General features: G+C 60.8%; 3 protein-coding genes across 3 annotated transcripts; 1 reads left to right on the top strand and 2 right to left on the bottom strand.

Annotated features, from left to right (window-relative positions):
* Positions 1-202: 202 nt before the first annotated feature.
* Positions 203-4,292, bottom strand: TMEM151A (transmembrane protein 151A). Its single transcript, XM_026483146.4, has 2 exons — positions 4,192-4,292; positions 203-1,649 (listed from the first exon to the last, which is right to left on the bottom strand). The coding sequence occupies exons 1-2, from the start codon at positions 4,264-4,266 to the stop codon at positions 318-320; spliced, it is 1,407 nt and encodes a 468-aa protein (XP_026338931.1). The 5' UTR covers positions 4,267-4,292; the 3' UTR covers positions 203-317.
* Positions 4,293-6,745: 2,453 nt separating this feature from the next.
* YIF1A (Yip1 interacting factor homolog A, membrane trafficking protein) lies at positions 6,746-11,115 on the top strand. Its single transcript, XM_026483147.3, has 8 exons — positions 6,746-6,959; positions 7,658-7,869; positions 8,034-8,138; positions 8,278-8,356; positions 9,861-9,918; positions 10,088-10,243; positions 10,720-10,813; positions 10,913-11,115. Exons 1-8 carry the CDS (start codon positions 6,929-6,931, stop codon positions 11,057-11,059), a joined length of 882 nt encoding a protein of 293 aa, XP_026338932.1. The 5' UTR covers positions 6,746-6,928; the 3' UTR covers positions 11,060-11,115.
* A 373-nt stretch (positions 11,116-11,488) lies between these two features.
* Positions 11,489-17,353, bottom strand: CNIH2 (cornichon family AMPA receptor auxiliary protein 2). The gene is made up of 6 exons (XM_057317219.1): positions 17,273-17,353; positions 13,426-13,557; positions 12,958-13,005; positions 12,593-12,705; positions 12,320-12,463; positions 11,489-12,124 (listed from the first exon to the last, which is right to left on the bottom strand). Exons 1-6 carry the CDS (start codon positions 17,351-17,353, stop codon positions 12,097-12,099), a joined length of 546 nt encoding a protein of 181 aa, XP_057173202.1. The 3' UTR covers positions 11,489-12,096.
* Positions 17,354-18,071: the final 718 nt, after the last annotated feature.

The following is an 18,071-nucleotide window of genomic DNA, read 5'->3' as shown; positions in this document are numbered from 1 at the left end:
GCTTTCTGGAAACCACCCCCCCCCAACCTGAGAGGGCCCCAAGATGGATCACCAGCCATTGCAGGGGGTGCAACGTGGTGGTGGTGGGGGGGGGAGGGAGCCATGCTGGGACAGTTCACAGACTCAACTTCAGTGGTGTCCATTCACCCCCAAAATGACCCTGGGTCACTGCGCTTCAGTCTGTTTAAGGACTCTACCCCACCCCTACCCCTCGCGTGCTGGTCTGTTTTCCCTCCTGTGTCGGATAACAACTACTCAGGCATCGAAGCCCATGGCGGGATGGTGGGGAGGAGGCCACTCCGGGGACCACGTGGGTCTCAGAGTGCACCCTGCCCGTCCCCCTGGCAGCCGCTGTCACCATGGACAATGAGCACCGGGAAGTAAAGGGCGTCCTCGTAGCATGGTGGGCTTTCCAAGGGCTCTGTGTCCTCTCCACGGCGCCCCAGTGGCCCCCCGCTCAGGCTTCGGAAGACCCCTGGCGTGGCCCGGCCCCCAGCTCCCAGGGAGAGGCGGCTGCGGCTGAAAGGCAGGCGGGGCCCACTGGGCCGGGCCGGGGGCAGCGAGTTGCTGCTGAGGGAGCGACGGCAGCGCTGGCAGCCGCGGAGGTAGGCGCCGGAGCCGGCGCCCATGACCACAGCCTCCGAGTAGCTGGGCACCAGCTGCCGGTTGGAGCAGATGTGCCACTCCAGCTCGGTGAAGTCCACCGTGGCCACGCGGGAGAGCGGGGGCCCGCTGGGCACTGCCCCGGGCGGGGGCGAGCTGGCACCAAAAAGCTTCTCCACCTGGTAGTGCACATGGGCTGTGCCGTAGGCCGCCACAACACGCAGTGGCCAGGACAGCGTGGCCGCCGACACCAGCCAGAAGACCCAGGCGCGGGCGTACCAGGGTGGGCTGCGGGGGTCTGCGAAGACCATGAGGGATTCACGGAAGTCCACGTCCTTCAGGTGCATGCCCTCGCGGGCCTCCAGGTAGTCGTCCAGGCCCTCGTTGGCACTGAAGAAGCGGGCCCTCTGGGTGAGGTACGAGGCCTCGGCCTCGGCGCTGCCGAAGCTGAAGCACTTGGTGAAGCGCAGCCGCGTGGCCGCGTGGTCAGCCAGGCCCACGAGCTCCTTGGAGACATCGCGGACGCCGTGCGCTGAGTAGTCAAACTCGCCACGAGCCGTGCGGCTGTCGGCCCTCTCGTGGTAGACCTGCGTGGTGGTGTAGGCGTCGCCGTTCCGGTAGCGGGTGATCTGGCGGGTGCGGCGCACGTAGTGGTAGCTGGTGGCCTTCCACCAGACGCAGGGTGGCGCCTGCTGCAGCCGGCGGATCAGGGCAAGCACGGTGTTGGCGTCCGTGCGCGGCGCCTGGCAGGAGCGCACGTGGCAGTGCCAGCACTCGGCCAGGTAGAGGAGGTAGAGGAGGGAGACAAAGGCCAGCGGGATGTACAGGTAGCCATCAGAGCAAGGGCTGGCTGGGTAGGTGGGGGGTGGGCCCCCGGCCCCACGGGCCAGGGCTGCCTCGGGCCCCAGGACCAGCCGTGGCACCGTGGCCAGGCGACACCAGGCCACGACGGCGCCGCAGGCGTGGATGAGCAGCGTAAGGAGCAGGCACTTCCAGTGCGACTCTCGGCACAGGGAGCTTCCCAGGGACTGTTTCAAGGGCCGCTGCTGCAGGGCGGGCAGAGAGGGGAGAGGCGCGGGTCAGGACAGGCCATCAGTGGTGCCTGCGCCTCTGCCTAACCCTGGGAAGGAGCTGGCGCTGGACTCCCCTCCCCACAGAGGAGGAAACGGAGGCTCTGAGGGATGGAGCGTCTTGCTCCAGACCGCACCCTTCTGGCTGTCACGGTAGAGCTGTAGGATTCAAACTGGGGCCTCTTTGCCCCTGAGCCTGTCCTCTACTGTGCCCCATCATCTCTCAGTCAAGGGCACCTAGGTCAAAACAGACCCGTCTCTACCAAGAGAAGGAAGGGCCCCCTGACTGGCTATTGAGAAAACTGAGCTCTGGTCCCGGTTCTGCCCCTAATTTGCTGTGTGGTCTTGGCCATATTCCTGCCCTCTCTGGTCCTTGATTCCTGGACCTGTTGGTACAGGAGGCCAGGGTGGCAGGGGTCTTAAGCGTGAAGATCATGGTGCTTCTTCCTCTCCCACTCCCCCTGCTTGTGTTCCCTCTCTCGCTGGCTGTCTCTATCTCTGTCAAATAAATAATAAAATAAAATCTTAAAAAAAAAAAGGGGGGGGGGCGCCTGGGTGGCACAGCGGTTAAGCGTCTGCCTTCAGCTCAGGGCGTGATCCCGGCGTTGTGGGATCGAGCCCCACATCAGGCTCCTCTGCTATGAGCCTGCTTCTTCCTCTCCCACTCCCCCTGCTTGTGTTCCCTCTCTCGCTGGCTGTCTCTATCTCTGTCAAATAAATAATAAAATAAAATCTTAAAAAAAAAAAAAGGGTGAAGATCATGGGCTTTGGAGCCCCGTGGCCCAGGATTCGGTGCTGGCTCCACCACTTACTGTATGACTTGGACAGATCCCTTGGTCCTCTCTGGACCTCAGTCTCCTCATCTGTTAACTGGGGCTTTTGTGAGGTTTCAACGAGATCTTATGTGTGGCCATCGCAGCACAGGGTCTGGCCATGGCAATAAATACTGTTACCCTGAGACTCCCTCTGGTCCCTTGGTTCCACTTAGAGACTTGGGAGAAGCTTTTAAGTAAGCGAGAAAGAGGAAGAGCTGGGAACGGAGGAGGTGTGAGTCTGGGGGGAGCAGATGGAGTGTCGTCCTCCACTCCCCATCTGTGCTGTGAGGGAGGGGGTGGAACACAGCTGCTGGGCAGCAGGGGCCACTCCTTGGCCCAGAGGGTTTGGTCTACCCTCCCGGGCAGGGCCAGCCTGGCCCCCACCTCACCTCTAAGGCGCCTATGGAGAAAGAAGTGGGGGAGCGGGGAAAAGAAGGAGAAGGAAGAGGTGGCCTGACGGAAACAGCAGAGGTGAAGTTAAGGGGCCCCTTCTCCAACCCCAGCACCACCAGGTCTTGAGAGACCCAAGAAGAGAGGGTCAGCCTGCCCTACCCCCCCCACCCACCACAGGTGCACATCATCACCAGGACCTGCAGGGCCGGTCAGATGCACACTCCCCACCCCATGTTTATCCCTGACCCACCGACCACAGATGTGCACACAGTCTGCTCATCCCAGACCCTGGACCCTCACCGGTGCCCAGGGCACAACCCCCCCTCACGACCATAACACGGTGCACAGGTGCCTGCACTCACCCACGCCCACACGCACACACCTCACACAGACCCACCCAGCACCGGACACACACATGCACACACTGGTTACTCACTCACTGAAGCCCAGGTCCACACCAGACCCTCACCGGACCACAGTGCACATCCCCCAGCCCCACCGCTACTGAAACCTGAAATCACACCCTAGACTTTACAGGAGACATCCACCCACGACAGAACACGTCCACGCGTCACCACATCACCCAAGCCAAGGACCCACCAGACCATCACCTGACTTCAGCTCACCCGAGGTGTGGGGTGTGGGGAGCGCCGACTAGCATTCACACACCCACAAGCACACTACATCCAGCCAAACACGTACACAGACCCACTCATCACCTATCACCCCAAAACCCCACACAGGGCCCCACACCGCTGCAGATCTTCTTGGCCAGAGCTGACGAAAGGCCACTCTGGGGGTCCCAGGCGGCAGGATGGGCCCTCGGACCTCACCGCGGGGAGAGGGAGAAGGGGTACCAGAGGCCGCCTCCTTTCCTCTTTCCCCTCCTCCCTCCGCTCCCTCCCCCAAGTCCCAGCTACGGCTGCTGCATTGCAGGCGCCGCCCGGGCACCTCGTGAGCAGCCGGGCTGGGCTGGGCGGGGGGCCTGACCCCCGGGCCTCGGGGGTGAGGGGCAACGCTGCGGAATGAGGGCGCGCAGGGGCCAGGCGCTGACGTCACAGGAGGGTGAGGAGGGATGAAGGGGCGCCCGGGGCGGGAGTCGCCCCCTCCTCCCTTCCCAGTCCTCCCCCACCTCGACCCCCACGCGAGCCCCTCGGCTCGCCAGACGCCGGCTACCCTAATGAGGTCATTAGCAACTGGGGTTTTGGGACTTCCCTCCTCAGCCCCTGTCCCGAGGTTTGCCCCTTCCGTCGTCGCCCTCACCCGAGCTCCAGCCCTGGGTCCGGCCCCTCAACACACAGCGCCCGTACCTCCTCCCGCAGCGGCTCGCCGTCCGGCACGAACGCGGGCACCTCCCCGCTGTCGCCTCCGCCGCCCTCGGGCATGGTGTCCTGGCTGCTTGGGCGGCCCGGGCCCGGGCCCGGGGCATGATAGGGGGGAGCGCAGAGGGCTGCGGCGCTGCCCCGAGGGCGTCCGCTCGACTCGGCGGCAGCGCAGGGAGTGCGCCGAGCTCGAGCCCGAGCGCGGCGGCGGCGGCGGCGGCGGCGGCGGCGGCGGCGGCGGCGTTGGCGGCCGCGGTGCCCAGCGCCCCGCCCTCCGCTGACCCCGCCCCCGCGGCACCCGCGGCGCCGCCGGCAGCGCCTGGTACGGCGGGCGCTGCTCCCGCCGGTGAGAACCCCAGGCTGGCCGACCCAAGCTTAGGTTCCCCTCCCGCCGCGCTTGTGCTTGCGACCTTGGCCGAGTCCTTGCTCTTGGGGCCTCTTTCCCCTGCTGTAAAATGAGGGGGGATGGAACTCAAAGGTGGGTAATACCCCCCAGGGGTCCTGTCTCTGAGGAGTAGGCCCAGGCCTAAGCCCACCCAGACGCGCACTCCCCCCCCCAAGCCTTGCTTGTAGGGGAAAAAGCAGTTATAACCCAGAAAGCTGTGATTCGCCTCATTCGCTGGACAGAGGTGCTGGGCTTCACTTAAGAGCAGGCAGCTTGGGGGCCAGGACACCCAGGGCCCTAGGCTTCGTGACCTTGGGCCTGCACTCTCCACCCCAACCTCAGTTTCCCCACCTGAGAAATGGGAATAGAAAGGTCCACAAGCATTCATCATGAGGTACAGGGGAGTGGGATCTGGCCTTCATGGGAAGATGCCCTCCCAAGTACTGGTGGCCCCAGTGCTGCTCCCTGGCCGTCAGGGGCCTCAGACCTTCACACCTGCCCCTGGGTCTGGGCAGGCCCCCAAAGCAGACAATTAGTTGGTGGGACATAGGGAGCTGCAATGCTAGGTGAGTTTTGGGTTGCTTTGCCACATCCCCCCCCCCCCAAAGCAACTCAAAAACCATTCAGTTCAATACCCCTACCCATTTAAAGATGAGGTGATTGAAGTGATAGAGTAAAGGACCCAGGGCTTCATCTGTTTATTTATTATTTATTTATTGGGCACAGATGTTTATTGGGTTATCTTCTATATCCAAGTATTGTGTTTGGCACTGTGAAGACAAGGGTAGGAGTGGAGAATGACACAGGCCCGGTCTTAATGGAATTTATATCCAGGGCGAACTGGTGTACCCAGAGGGAGCCTGGAACCCAGCCTCTGGCCTCAACCCCCAGCCAGGTCAGTCCTCTGTTCCCTTTGTCTCTCTGAGAGGGACAAGTTAAACTGACTCTTAAAGAATAACTAGGTTTTGGACAAATGGATATGAGGGGGAAAGGCATCCCAGGTGGAGGGGATTTCTGAGGAAAGGCACGCGATTAGATCACGTGAGCTGTGTTTAGAAAGTAGGAAAGTCACCTGGTGTAACTGGACACTGGGTAGCTACAGGCAGGTTGCAGAGGACCTGATTTTGCTCTCTAGAAAGTGCTGGCGGAAGGTGTGTGAGAGAGGAGGCCCCTGAAGACTGTCTCTGAGTAGGGTGAGAGTGGTCAGAAACTGGGCGGAGAGAAAGGAACACCCCCGACCTCAGGAGGGAGGCTTGAGGTGGGGGGGGGGGGGAAGGGGAGGTATCTCACTTAAAGATGGACCGCAGGACCAGCAATGACTCAGGAGTTTCAAATGCAGCTTCAGGAGGTGGATCGGCGCACCTCCACAGTCAAGTCAAATAGGCTGGACCACGGGAGAGTTGACGGGTCAGGCCTGGTGCAGGATCCTGTCCCGACTATAGCACCCAGTCTCTGGGACTTCAGATCTTCTGGAGTTTTCAGTATGTGTAACGGGTGTGTGTGTGTCTTTCTGTCTCAAGAGGCCAGCAGCAGGCCCCCAGGATCTGCAGGATAGTGGTAGTGGATGGAGGGCATTTCAGCACCGGACGACGGACAGCACCCGCGCGGAAAGGAAGGGTGGGTGGCGGGAGGAGGAGTCAGCTTTCGGGGCTCGCTGGGCTGCGCTGTCACTGCCCCGCCCGGCCTCCTACTAACACTTGGCTGGCTTCCTGAGCTCCGTGCCAGGACTGGGGTGGGAGGCAGTATGGAGGACCGGAGAGGAAAGCTAGCATTGAGAGGGAGGGGCAGGAGACCCAAGGGGCGGGACTTGGTAGAGCTCCCCCGCACCCATTCTCTCCTGGGGTACGTCCCCCGAGCGAAACTCCGTTCCGGTACTCCCGCCTCCGCCAGGTCTCCACCTGGTGTAGTCGTGGCAGGGTGAGCGTCAAGTACCCCATTGCGCAGGCGCGGAAATAATTCTCAACCCCCCCCCCCTCCCACCTTAACCCATCTATTGGCTACTCTGGCCCCGAACTAGCAGCCCACCATCCAATCCGAGAGCGCCTCGAGTTGCTCCGCCTATACCCCTCCCGGAAGTTGACTACTGCCGAATCCAATTCGGCGAGGCAGCGCCAGCAGCCAATTGGAAGAGGGGAGGGGCGAGCTAGCGCCGCCGAGGAGCCAATGGCAGGCGACGGAGGATAACGCTGAGGACATGGCGGCTGCGGTCGAAGAGCTCGCGGACGTGTCGGGCTGCTCCATAACCCCGGTCGGTGCCCAGAAAGCGGAGCAGCTGCCTTATTAGTATTCGTACCCACGAGGCGGCGCAGAGGGCCCTTGGGGAGCGCCAGCATCGCGGCCATGGCTTATCACTCGGGCTACGGAGCCCACGGTGCGTGGGGCGCGGGGCGGGCGGGACGCGGCCCGACTGGCCGGAGGAGGGTCGGCGGCGCGGCCCGCTCACCCTGAGGGAGAGGGGCGGCCGTGACCGCTCCCCAGGGCGGCGGGTGTCTTTCGGGTTTCCGCCCTGCGTGACTCCACAACGCGTCCCGGACTTCGCCCTCTCGGCCCTGTCCTGAGATGGGGCGGTGACCGCACAGCTGGGATTCGCATGCCAGACCCGGGCACCAACGGGGTCTGCCTTCAGAACTTTGTTTACCTGTCATGACCCTGGTAGGGGCCCTCGGCACAGCCCAGGGCCTTTGGGTACCCAGCTGTCGCCTTTCCCACCCTTGTTCATGAGGGATGCATGAACAGTTAGTTATCTTCACCTAGGAAACTTCTACTCACTCTCCCAAGGCACAATTCAGAGATCACTTCCCTTGAGAAGGCCCCCAGAAACCCCCAGGTGGGCAACCACTTCCAGGCGCTGCCTCAGCTCTTTCTTTGCCTACATTTAGCACCTCTGGAAAAGGATGCCTCTTCAAAGTTCTTTCTGGGGTACCTAACCCCAGCCAGCCCGGGTTTCCCTAACTGATTGTTTGGTGGCCCCAGGACCCATACAGGGCTGCCCAACCTGGGGAAAGGGGTGGTGGTTTGGGCTCATGCTTGATATTCCTGTCACCTACTCTAGTACCTACAAACCCACAGGCTCCAAGCACAGGGCCCGGGCAGCTCCAGATCCCCCTCCCCTCTTCGATGACACAAGCGGTGCTTACTCCAGCCAGCCAGGGGGATACCCAGCCCCAGGAGCCGACGTGGCCTTCAATGTCAACCACTTGCTTGGGGACCCAATGGCCAACGTGGCTATGGCCTATGGCAGCTCCATCGCATCCCATGGGAAGGACATGGTGCACAAGGAGGTGTGGCCCGCCCCCAGGGCAAGGGTGGCAAGATTTCTGGCCAGGGATGGGGCATCACGGGACCCCACCTAATTCTCACAGCAGCCCTCAGGGAAGGAGCACACAGAGGAGCACCCTGAGGTTTGGTGTGCAGCTTGTCCACAGCCTCCTCTCTCCTCTCCCAGCTGCACCGTTTTGTGTCTGTGAACAAACTCAAGTATTTTTTTGCCGTGGACACAGCCTACGTGGCCAAGAAGCTGGGGCTACTGGTCTTCCCCTACACACACCAGGTGAGCTGCCTTCCAGGTGAGCTGGCGGGGCCCTGTGCCTCCTGCTTCCCATCCCAGAGTTTGGCCCCCAGACCTCAACCCCCTTCTTTCTTTTCTTTTCATCTTTTTCTCCTGACGTGGCTGCTGCTGCCACCGCCAGAACTGGGAGGTGCAGTACAGTCGCGATGTGCCTCTGCCACCGCGACAAGATCTCAACGCCCCTGACCTCTATATCCCCAGTGAGTCTTTCTTTGACCTGGGCTGGGGGACGTGGCGGGACATGTGCCTTGAGTCACCGACGAGGAGAGAGAGGCTCGTGCATTGATTTAGCATCTGCTCTTGGTGCTTTTGTGTGTGATGGTTGCTAGACACCTGGTAGATGGAGCAGGGGGACCAGTAAGAAGCTTCCTGGGTGTGCCCTCTGTGCCCTCAGGGTACTCCCTTTTGAGATCTTTTGGCCTCTTAACTGGGACCATGTCCCTCCCTAGCCTGGAGCCCAGGGCTTAGACCTAGTCCTACAACTTCCGGTAGTGGAACCTCAGGCTGGCTACTTTTACTCTTATGTAAACCAGGAATGACGACAGTCTCTACCACCAAGGATTGTTGTGGAGATTCAGTGAGGTGATGTGCGCTCAGCACAAAGCACACTAAATAATAGTTACTGTCATAGCGGATTCCTTGCCCAAGTCCTGCTCCAACATTCCCTCCTCTGAGAAAGTGGTCACTCCCTTCTGGGTTCCCGGAACTGCCCATCCACGTGGCACGGGGTCAGGCTGCCCACCTTGGACAGTGGCTGGCAGACTGTGCATCTGACTCCTCTGTCCTGGGGCCTGCTCAAGGCGAAGCCCACGGTGGACACCCTGGAGCAGGGTGAGTGTGCCCGGGTGGCCCTCAGAGGGGTTGCCAGGGCAGCCAGTGAGCCCAGTTGCTCCAGGAGGGCCACAGGTTCTTCTGTCCTTCCTTCCATTTTCTCTCAGAGCCACCTTGTAAAGCAGGAACTGCCATCCCCATTTTACGTGTTGAAGCCAAGGCTCAGAGAGACGACTGTCTTTGAAGCCACATAGCTTATAGGTGGTAGAGCTGGTTTCCTGACTTCAGACCCCGTGCTCTCTGGTGGGCACATCAGTTCTGGTGCTTCAAGGGAGCAGAGAACAGGGCCAAGGAGTTACAGTTGCTGTGAAAGCCCAGCTCCCCCTGGCTCTGAGCTTTTGTGTAAACAGCAGGGGTAAACTGGGAGCCCTCTACGTTGGTGGGATGGCCAGAGCCAAAGCCAGGGCCAGTGGCCAGACTGAAAATTACTGACTGAGGTGACATCATCCCCATGGGCTGGACTCTGGGGAGAGCCTGGGTTGTCTTCAAGCCTGTATTTTAGTCCTGCAGTGTCGTGGGACATCAGTTTGGCCCCTGCCTGTTGGTCTAGGATTAGCAATAGCCTTGGCCCGTGATATGGTTTGAGCCACAGCAGGCAACTTTGGTGAGTTTCCTAGCACAGGAACAGGGAAGGAGGTGGCTTGGTGGTCCTGAGAGAAAGGTCAGGGTAGCATTTACAGAGGGGGAAGGGGCTGAGTAGGGAAAGGCATCTCAGGCAGGGTATTAGGAGCTGACTATGGAGGTTGGGTATGTGGGGATATGCAGAGAAGGAAGTATGGGGAGAAGGTAAGGAGTGTAAATGGCCCCAAATACCTAGCCAGGGGGCTCTGATTGAGGAAACCAGGCTGATGGCATCTTTCTGGCTCTTGGCAGCAATGGCCTTCATCACTTACGTGCTATTGGCTGGGATGGCACTGGGCATTCAGAAAAGGTTAGTACCAACGCCCTCCCGCATTCCCACCAGCTCCCACTCCTGACTGCTCTCCTCACTTCCCTAGGGGACCTGTGGCAGGTCCCAAGCCCAGCCCATGTCCTCAGTCTCACACCTGCCACAGGATGACTGGTTTCTGAATGCCTCCCCTTCTCCCACATGGCCGTAGGTTCTCCCCAGAGGTGCTGGGCCTGTGTGCAAGCACGGCGCTGGTGTGGGTCGTGATGGAGGTGCTGGCCCTGCTCCTGGGCGTCTACCTGGTCACTGTGCGCAGTGACCTGAGCACCTTCCACCTGTTAGCCTACAGCGGGTACAAATATGTGGGGTGAGTACCTATGGGCCAGGCCAGAGGCAGGTCTGGAGAGGGGCCTGCTGCCGTGGGTTCCCAGCTGGTATTGCTGTAGCCTTGAATTCTGACCCTGGGCACTCCTCTGCCCCTCTCTGGGCCCTAGCCCTTCTCTATTGGAAGAACCAGCTGTTTTTAGCATTCTCCTCAGGAACCGTGTACTGTTGTTCAGGTCAGGAATGTATGGAGAGTCCCCCTGGGGACACAGGGGAGAAGGGCTTTGTGCTGGGGCGATAAAGGGGGTCTCACATCCATGTCCTAGGACTGAGTCCTAGGCCTTCCAGATTCATTTTGAGTCTAGAACCTGTGGGGATAGATTGAAGATAAAATGCCCCAGTGGTGGTGGGTGGGGTCTAGGCTGGGTGGTGGGACCAGTCTCAGGCACGGACCCTTGAGAGATCTCCAGCCTTCTCTTTCTCCTCTCCCCCTCACTTCCCTGCACCCCACCCCTGCAGGATGATCCTCAGCGTGCTCACAGGGCTGCTCTTCGGCAGTGATGGCTACTATGTGGCACTGGCCTGGACCTCGTCTTCACTCATGTATTTCATTGTGAGTCTGGGGCTGCCCCTCGTGCCTCACCCCCTGGAGTTGGAGCTGGGGATGAGCCTCCCCCTCCCGGCCCAGCTTCAGCTCTCTCCTTTCTTCCAGGTGCGCTCTTTGCGAACAGCGGCCCTGGCCCCTGACAACGTGGGGGGCCCAGCTCCCCGGCAGCGTCTCCAGCTCTACCTGACCCTGGGAGCTGCAGCCTTCCAGCCCCTCATCATATACTGGCTGACCTTCCACCTGGTCCGGTGACCCCTGACCCCCGCTGGCACTGATTTTTCCATACATTGAAGATTTGATTTCCTTGATTGTATTTGATCCTTGTTCCTGGGGCCTGGGTGGGGGGCTCTCCATCGCCCAGGGTTTACCAGGCTCAGGGGACCCAGGGGAGGGCTTCCTGAAGTTGGTGGCCTTCATACTGCTTTGAAAAGCAGATGGAAGGGTTTCAGCAGGAATAGCTGTTTAGCTGTAGCCAAGAAAGTGAGGATAGAAGGGAGCAGCTGCCAAGGAGACCTCAAAGGCCTCTGATCCATCTGAGGGGTTTCCCTGGGGGTTCCGTGGGCCAGTGGTTTGAGCCCAGCTGTACTGGGGATTTAGCTGAGGGCTGCCCCCTATAGAGTCCCTTTGCCCCCATGTCCTCTTCAAGCCTTTCAGGAGCAGAACTGGGGCCCACGTGTTTGCAGTAGTTTATTCATATTTTGTCACAAATGGCCGGGGAGGGGGTGCCGGACTCCTCCAGGCAACATAGAAAATAGGTCCGAGGGACAGGACAGGCTGGGATTGGGGCAAGTGGGGATGGGGAAGGGGGAGGTCTGGAGAGAGAGCCTGGGGGAGGGGAGAGGGCAGACTAGGGGTGGGGCTGCCCCCCTGCTGAGCCTGCTCATTCCCGGTGCGGGTACCCCCCCACCTGCAGGGGGAGCCTCAGGGTGAGGGTGGAGGGGGGGCGGCCCAGAACTTCCAGGGTCAAGCCCTGCTCCTTGGCAGGGTCCATGTTCCCCCCGAAGTGGACAAGGCCGGAGGTTCCGCCCCTTCCAAGACTGACTGCCATGCCTACAGGCTGGCAGAGGAGCCCCTGCCCCTATTTAGAGCTCTGCCCAGCCCTGGTCCAAGGGGAGGGGGCTCTGAAGGCGGGAGGTCCCCGCAGCAGCAGTTTGGAGGGGTGGAGAGGAGGCGGGGGGCACCAGTGCCCCCTCCCTCCCCAGGGCTGAGGCCTCTGCGGCCGAGGGGCAGGGCTGGGGGTGCACAGGCGTCCGGTCCATTCTGGGCTTGCTCCCTGGCCGGCTTCCCCCTTAGAAACTCACCAACGTATAAACCATACTGTGGGAAGATGAGGCAGTGAGCCGAGTCCTGAGTAGGCCCAGCTACTGGCTACCCACCCTGTCATACCCTGGGTTGCCCTCAGTCCTTGGGGGAGAAAGGCAGGAACTTGGGGCCCAACCATTCCTGGAATTGGAGGCATGGTACCTGGAACATCCCTTCCCTGACTTCTGACTGCCATGGGCAGGGCCTCACCTGTACAGGTAATAGAAGAAGGAGAGCAGGTAGAAGGCGAGTTTGCACCAGGACTCCTTCTGGCAGTAGTTGAGGATGTCAGCATTCATGATGGAGACCGCGTCATACATGACCTCAGAGCCATCCGCCGGGCGATGGAAGTACCTGGGGTGAGGGAGGAGCCTGAGTGCCCATGTCAAAGCTCCCACCCCCATCTTGCCCCTGCTCTTCCGTCTCACTCCCCCCAATGGAGCTTCCAGAGGTGGTAGAAGAGGGGGATGTTGAGGCCCTCACCTCCAGAGGTGGTAGAAGAGGAGGGGGATGTTGAGGCCCAGGGTCACCCACTCTGCTGCACACAGAAACATCAGACAGAAGAGGCCGTGGATGGAGTATTCTGGGACCACCAGCTGGGAAGGGAGGGTGAGAGGTCAGCTGCCTGGTGCCAGAACAGACCCCAGCTTCAAGGGCACAGAGGGGAGCTGGGATTTGGGAGGTGCCCCCCACCGCGACCTCTGGGGACTAAAGGGGCCTCTAGCCTCCCACTCCCTCCGGGTGGCAGACCAGATGAAGCAGTTCCCAGAGGGGCAAGGCCGCGTTCCTAGTCACAGAGTAGGGCTGAGCTGGGTTAGGCACCTCCTGCTACCAGCCCTGACACTGACCTTCCTCAGGAGGCAGCAGATGCGTTCGATGTTTTTTAAACGCTCGCGCTGTGGGGGGAGGAAAAGGTCACTATGGGGAAGGAGGAGGAGCGGGCATTGGGCTGCCCCCGCCGCCCTCCCTACGTCCCCCGCCGACCTGCAGGTGACCGCCAGGGGGCGCCATTGCAGTCTCTGCGGCATAGAGGCAGCCGCGCCGTCCCCATGGCAACCGTCACCATGGAGGGACCTTCACCCGCGTCTCCACGGCAACGGCCCAGAGCCTGGCAACGGCCGCCCCGCCAGGAGGAACCCGAGCCCTGAGCCCGCGCCAGGTGTTTGCTGGGGGCGGGGACAGACAGGAAGGGGCACCGCCGCCGGTCCCACCACACACCCCTTCTTCCCGTCCCCAGTCCCCCACCCTCCTTCGCCTGCGACAGATGGAAAGACAGACGGACGGACACACCTCGGCATAGCACATGTATCACTTACTGCCCGCGCTGGGTTCCCCTGGTCGATGGGGTTCTTGAAGTCGGTCCGCAGCTCGTCAAAGGCTATGATCTGGGGGAGGGGCGTGTGCCCGTCAGGGTTGGGACAGCAGTTCATGGCCCCCCACCCATCCTTCTGTGGGATAGGAATTCATACATGGGTACTGGACCAGATGGAGCTTGCTGCAAAGGTGGAGAAACTGAGGTTGAGGGAGGGGCGGGGCCTGGCCCAAGGTCACAGAGTAGTGTGGAACGGAATCCTAGTGTGCTGATGCCCCAGTCAAGCCGTGTTCACGACGCTTCCATCCAAAACATCCCAGAGATGGTGTCTCTTTCTGCATTTTGCTGACCACCGGGGCCCCAGAGGCCTCGGGCACAGCCCTTGCCTGGGTTTGGCTCCCTTGCTTGGGAGAGCTGTGAAGTATATTCCAGGGTGATCAGGGCTAATGGGGTGCCTGGTCCAGCATTGGAGGTGATGGGGGGTAGAGTTCAGGCTGGACTCTGAGTGGGTGTTTGGTGTACAAATGGGGGAAGGGCAGTCCAAGCAGCAAGAACAGCAGGTACAAAGGCAGAAGGTTGAAAGAACAAGGAACATTCAGGAAGCTGCAGGTTCCGTGGGGTCAGAGTGAAAGTGAGAGTGGGAAGGAAGAAGGGAATGTGAAAGATGGGCTGGAGATGCTGTGAGCCCGGACCGGATATTTGGACTTTAACCCAAAAGGAATGGGGAGCCACTGAGGGGTATAAAACAGCAGAGTGGGACAGACAGGCTAATGCTTTAGGACGGATGGTGCAGGAAGTACACATTGGCTAACAGTCCCAGCCAAGACATACATGATACTTACTCTGTGCCGGTAGGCTTTATGCTTACTAACTCATTTAATGCTCGAAACAACCTGATGACATAGGGACTGGTATTATATCCGTTTTGTAGATAAGGAAACTGAGACAGACAGACTAAGTGACTTGTTCAAGGCCACACAGCTAGTCAGTGATAAGCCAGGATTCCAACCCAGTTAGACTCCAGCGTTAAAATTCTTAACCGCTTTTTCATAGGCAGACCAGGCCAGTGAGGAAATGGGGGAAGGGCGGGGTGGGGGCAAGTTGATGGTGATCAGCATCAGGTGAGTGGCAGTGAGAGTGGAGAGGATTCCAGAGCTATTTAGAAGCCAGACTCCAGTGGGCTGCAGAGTGGAGGCACAGGGGTCCAAGTTGCTTTTGGGTGTTGGGGCATCTGGTAGATGGCAGTGTCCTCATTGGGATGGGGAACTCTTGGGAGGAACAGGTGTTTGAAGGGATGATAAGACAGACCTGGGGGGGGGGGGCGGTGGGAGCTGGCATGGAAGGAAGTCTGGAAGAAAAGCCTTCTGAGGTCCCCTCCCTTCAGTGCCAGCCCGAGGACGAGGCACAGGGCCCACCACCCCCAAGCATCCCGGACCCCAGACGGCTTAGAGGGAGAGAACATGGGCTTCCTGGAGGGAGACGGGGCCATCTGGAGCAGCACCCCCTCCCCATGGACTCTGGGCAGCCACCTGCCTGTCAGGCACAGCAATAGGGTTCAGCAGGGAGCGGAAGGGTGCCGTCTGTCTGCCCCAGAGCTGGCACCACCAGCAGGCAGCGGGTGTCATGCCTCCCACCCCCCCAGGCTGCCTGGCGCTGACTCAGCCCCCTGGAACAAACAATCCCCCACGATGACAGCTGACACGCGTCACTCACCACCAGGGTTGCCTAGCGACCAGTGGGGACTGGCTCAGGGTCTGGGGTGGGATCTGGGGTCCTGCCCTGGAAGGTTCTGGTTCTTACCAATTTGGGTTGAGGACCACACCTCCTATGCCTATGCCCATCCCACCCCCCTTAGTAGGCCATGCTCTGGGCACTCTGATGTATATCCAACAAACCCACTTTATCCACAAGAAAACAGACTCAGCATGAGTGACTTGCTAAGATCACCGAACTAAATAGCTGAGTGAACACCGTGCTTGACACATAATAGGTGCTCAATAAATATTTGTTGGGCCCTTTCTCCCAGCCTAGGAGCCTCACGAGGGCAAAGCCTGAGTCTTATTCATCCTTGACTCTCCCACAGCTGCCCAGATCCCGGTTCTCAGGAAGCTTAGACACTGGTGTGTTGGTTGGAGGACTGCTCTGAGTAGCACCTAAGGACAGGGACCCCCCAGAGGGGCTGTGGGAGGTCTCTGGGTGGGGAGAGGCCTGGAAAGGGGCTTCTTGATTTCCAGGAAACTTTCTCCAAGGAGCTGGTTAGGTCTGTGTTCCCAGCCTGTGACCCTCAATTTCTTCCAATCTTTAGGACCCCCAGCCCACAGGATTGTCCATTACCCGGGGATGAGATAGAAGGCTCAGAGAGATCAATACAGATTGGGGTGTGTGTGTGTGTGTGTGTGTGTGTGTGGAGGCAGAGAGAGAGAGAATAAGACAAAGGGGGAGAAAAGAAAAAGCAATTAAGAGACCCACAGAGAGAGAGAGAGAGAGAGAGGGAGAGGCAAAACCAGGGAGAGGGCTGGAGATGGGAGGGGGGGATGTGTTGGAAGGTGCCTGTAGGGGCTCACTCCTTACACAGGAGGGGTGCAGTCAGAGTCCATGGAACCCTGATGCCGGGGAGATGGGCAGCAGTGGGGCTAGGGGGATGGTGAAGGGAGAGACTAGTCAAGAGCCAGGGAGGATCATGGGCAGGTAGCAGTTCCCAGGAAAAGAGAGGAAGTGGGGAGACCAGGAAATAAGCAGGTGAGGTAATGAGGAGGAAGTGAGAGGAAGGAAAGAACGGGCTACAAGGGGAGAGACCGGAGAGGGGTAAGGGAACCCCCCCAGCCCAGAGGGGATGGAGATCAGGAAGGTGTGTCCTGGAGCGGAGGATGCCGAAATGGATAGACCAGGACCGACCAAGATGGGCAGTCCTCATTGAGGGGATCACGGAGGGGGCCAAAACCTCAGGGGACAGAGGTGGAGGGAGGGCAGCCAAGGGGGGCAGCAAGGGCCCCAAACAATGAGCTGGAGGCTGAGTGATATAGTTCTTGGTGAGAGGAAGGGAGCCAGGCACAGAGGGCCACTGAGAAGAGGGCCCCAGAGAGAATGAGGGAGAGGGACTCCCTCTAAGGGGAGGCGATTAGGATAAAGGATGAGAAATGGACACTCTGAAAGACCAGGTGTGAAGCCAGGCCAGAGTGAGAGACAGACCAAAGGGGACACAAGACAAAGGGGAAAGTGAAAAGGAAGAGGAGGGAAAATGGGAAGTGGGGAGGAAACCTGATGAGAGGAAGCCCAGAAAGGAGGGGGCAGGGACGCCCAAGGTGAGCTGGTGGTGGGGACTAGGTCTCCGGTCTGCTTAGAGCCAATCGCTGCTGGGTCAGGGAGGTGAGTGAGAGGGAAAGGGTTAATGGGCTCTGCGCTCTGTGGGTCCTGTAAACAGATGCAGTTGCCATGGCAACCGGCTCCATCACTCCGGCTGGAAAAACCCACAAAGGGGGGGCAAGCAGACAGACAAACTGCCCGACAGACAAACGGGGGCGACTGCATGGGGAGGGGTTAGGAGAAGAGAAAGGAGCAAGAATCCAAGAATTCTGCCCCACACCCCAAGGCGGCATGGGGCAGGGGCACGGGGTCAGAGACTAACTGACATACCCACAGACAGGCGGGGGCGGCGGAGGAAGGGGGCTCCGGGAAGGAAGCCGACAACGGGAGGGGGTATTCATGGGGGCAAAGAGAAGCTGACCGAAGGGGGATAGCCGAGAGGAGGCTCCAAGTTTCCCCGGACCCCGAGCCCATCTGCCCGGCCCCCTCCCGCTCCGTGTGCCCCCGGCGCCCCCCCCACCCCGCCCCCAGCCCCAGCCCGGCCTTACGTGCCAGATGACAAAGAAGATGAGGGAGGCGCACAGCACCAGGGTGAGCATGTAGCAGAACGCGGCGAAGGTGAACGCCATGGCCCCCGCGCCGGGCGGCGGCCCGGGGGGCGCCAGCGCGGGGCCCGGGCGCAAGGGGACGCCCCCCGGTCCGCGTTTAGGGCCGGCCGGGCATGGCCCGCAGGCCTCGGGGGATGCGGGCGGCGCGGCCGGGACCGGGGCCGCGGGGCCGTGGGGCGCGCGGGGCGCGGGCCGGTGGGCTCGGGGGGCGCGTCCGCTGCCGGCTGCCCGGGCCGCGATCGCTCATCCTGCGATCCCTCGCCCGCGGCTCCCTCGCTCTCCAGCCCGCGAAGCCGGCGGGGCGGAGCCGGGGGCGGGGCCGCCGTGCGAGCGGCCTCGGGCGGGGCTGGGTCTCTCTGCGCCCCTCCGCTTGCACCGCCCGGCCCGGGCGCCACCCCCGCCCCAACCTCAGGGACACGTAGGCATGGACGTACATCCCTGGCATGCGCCCGCCCCCGCCCCCCGCGTCACACGAGTTCGGTCCACTCGGAGGAGCACACACACACACCCCTAGCCTCACATACTGTATTTTGCACACCGGCCTGGGAGACCAGGCTGAGGTCCTAAGTGGGAGGAACTTGGCACTGTCCAAGGGGGCAGAGACACCTGGCTTGAACCCAGAGCAAAGGTGGGAGAGGGGGCAGAAGGGGATGCGGGCCAGGCGTGATGGGGCACATCTGCAGCCCAACCTCACAGGCTGGATGGATGTGCGCCCGTGTGGGTGTTGGCGGCAGCTCAC

The sequence above is a fragment of the Ursus arctos genome, unplaced genomic scaffold (assembly GCF_023065955.2).
Source record: "Ursus arctos isolate Adak ecotype North America unplaced genomic scaffold, UrsArc2.0 scaffold_23, whole genome shotgun sequence".
In the NCBI taxonomy this organism is placed as follows: domain Eukaryota; kingdom Metazoa; phylum Chordata; class Mammalia; order Carnivora; family Ursidae; genus Ursus; species Ursus arctos.
The sequence above is the reverse complement of the archived record's forward strand: the minus strand, read 5'-3'. Positions and strand labels throughout refer to the sequence as shown.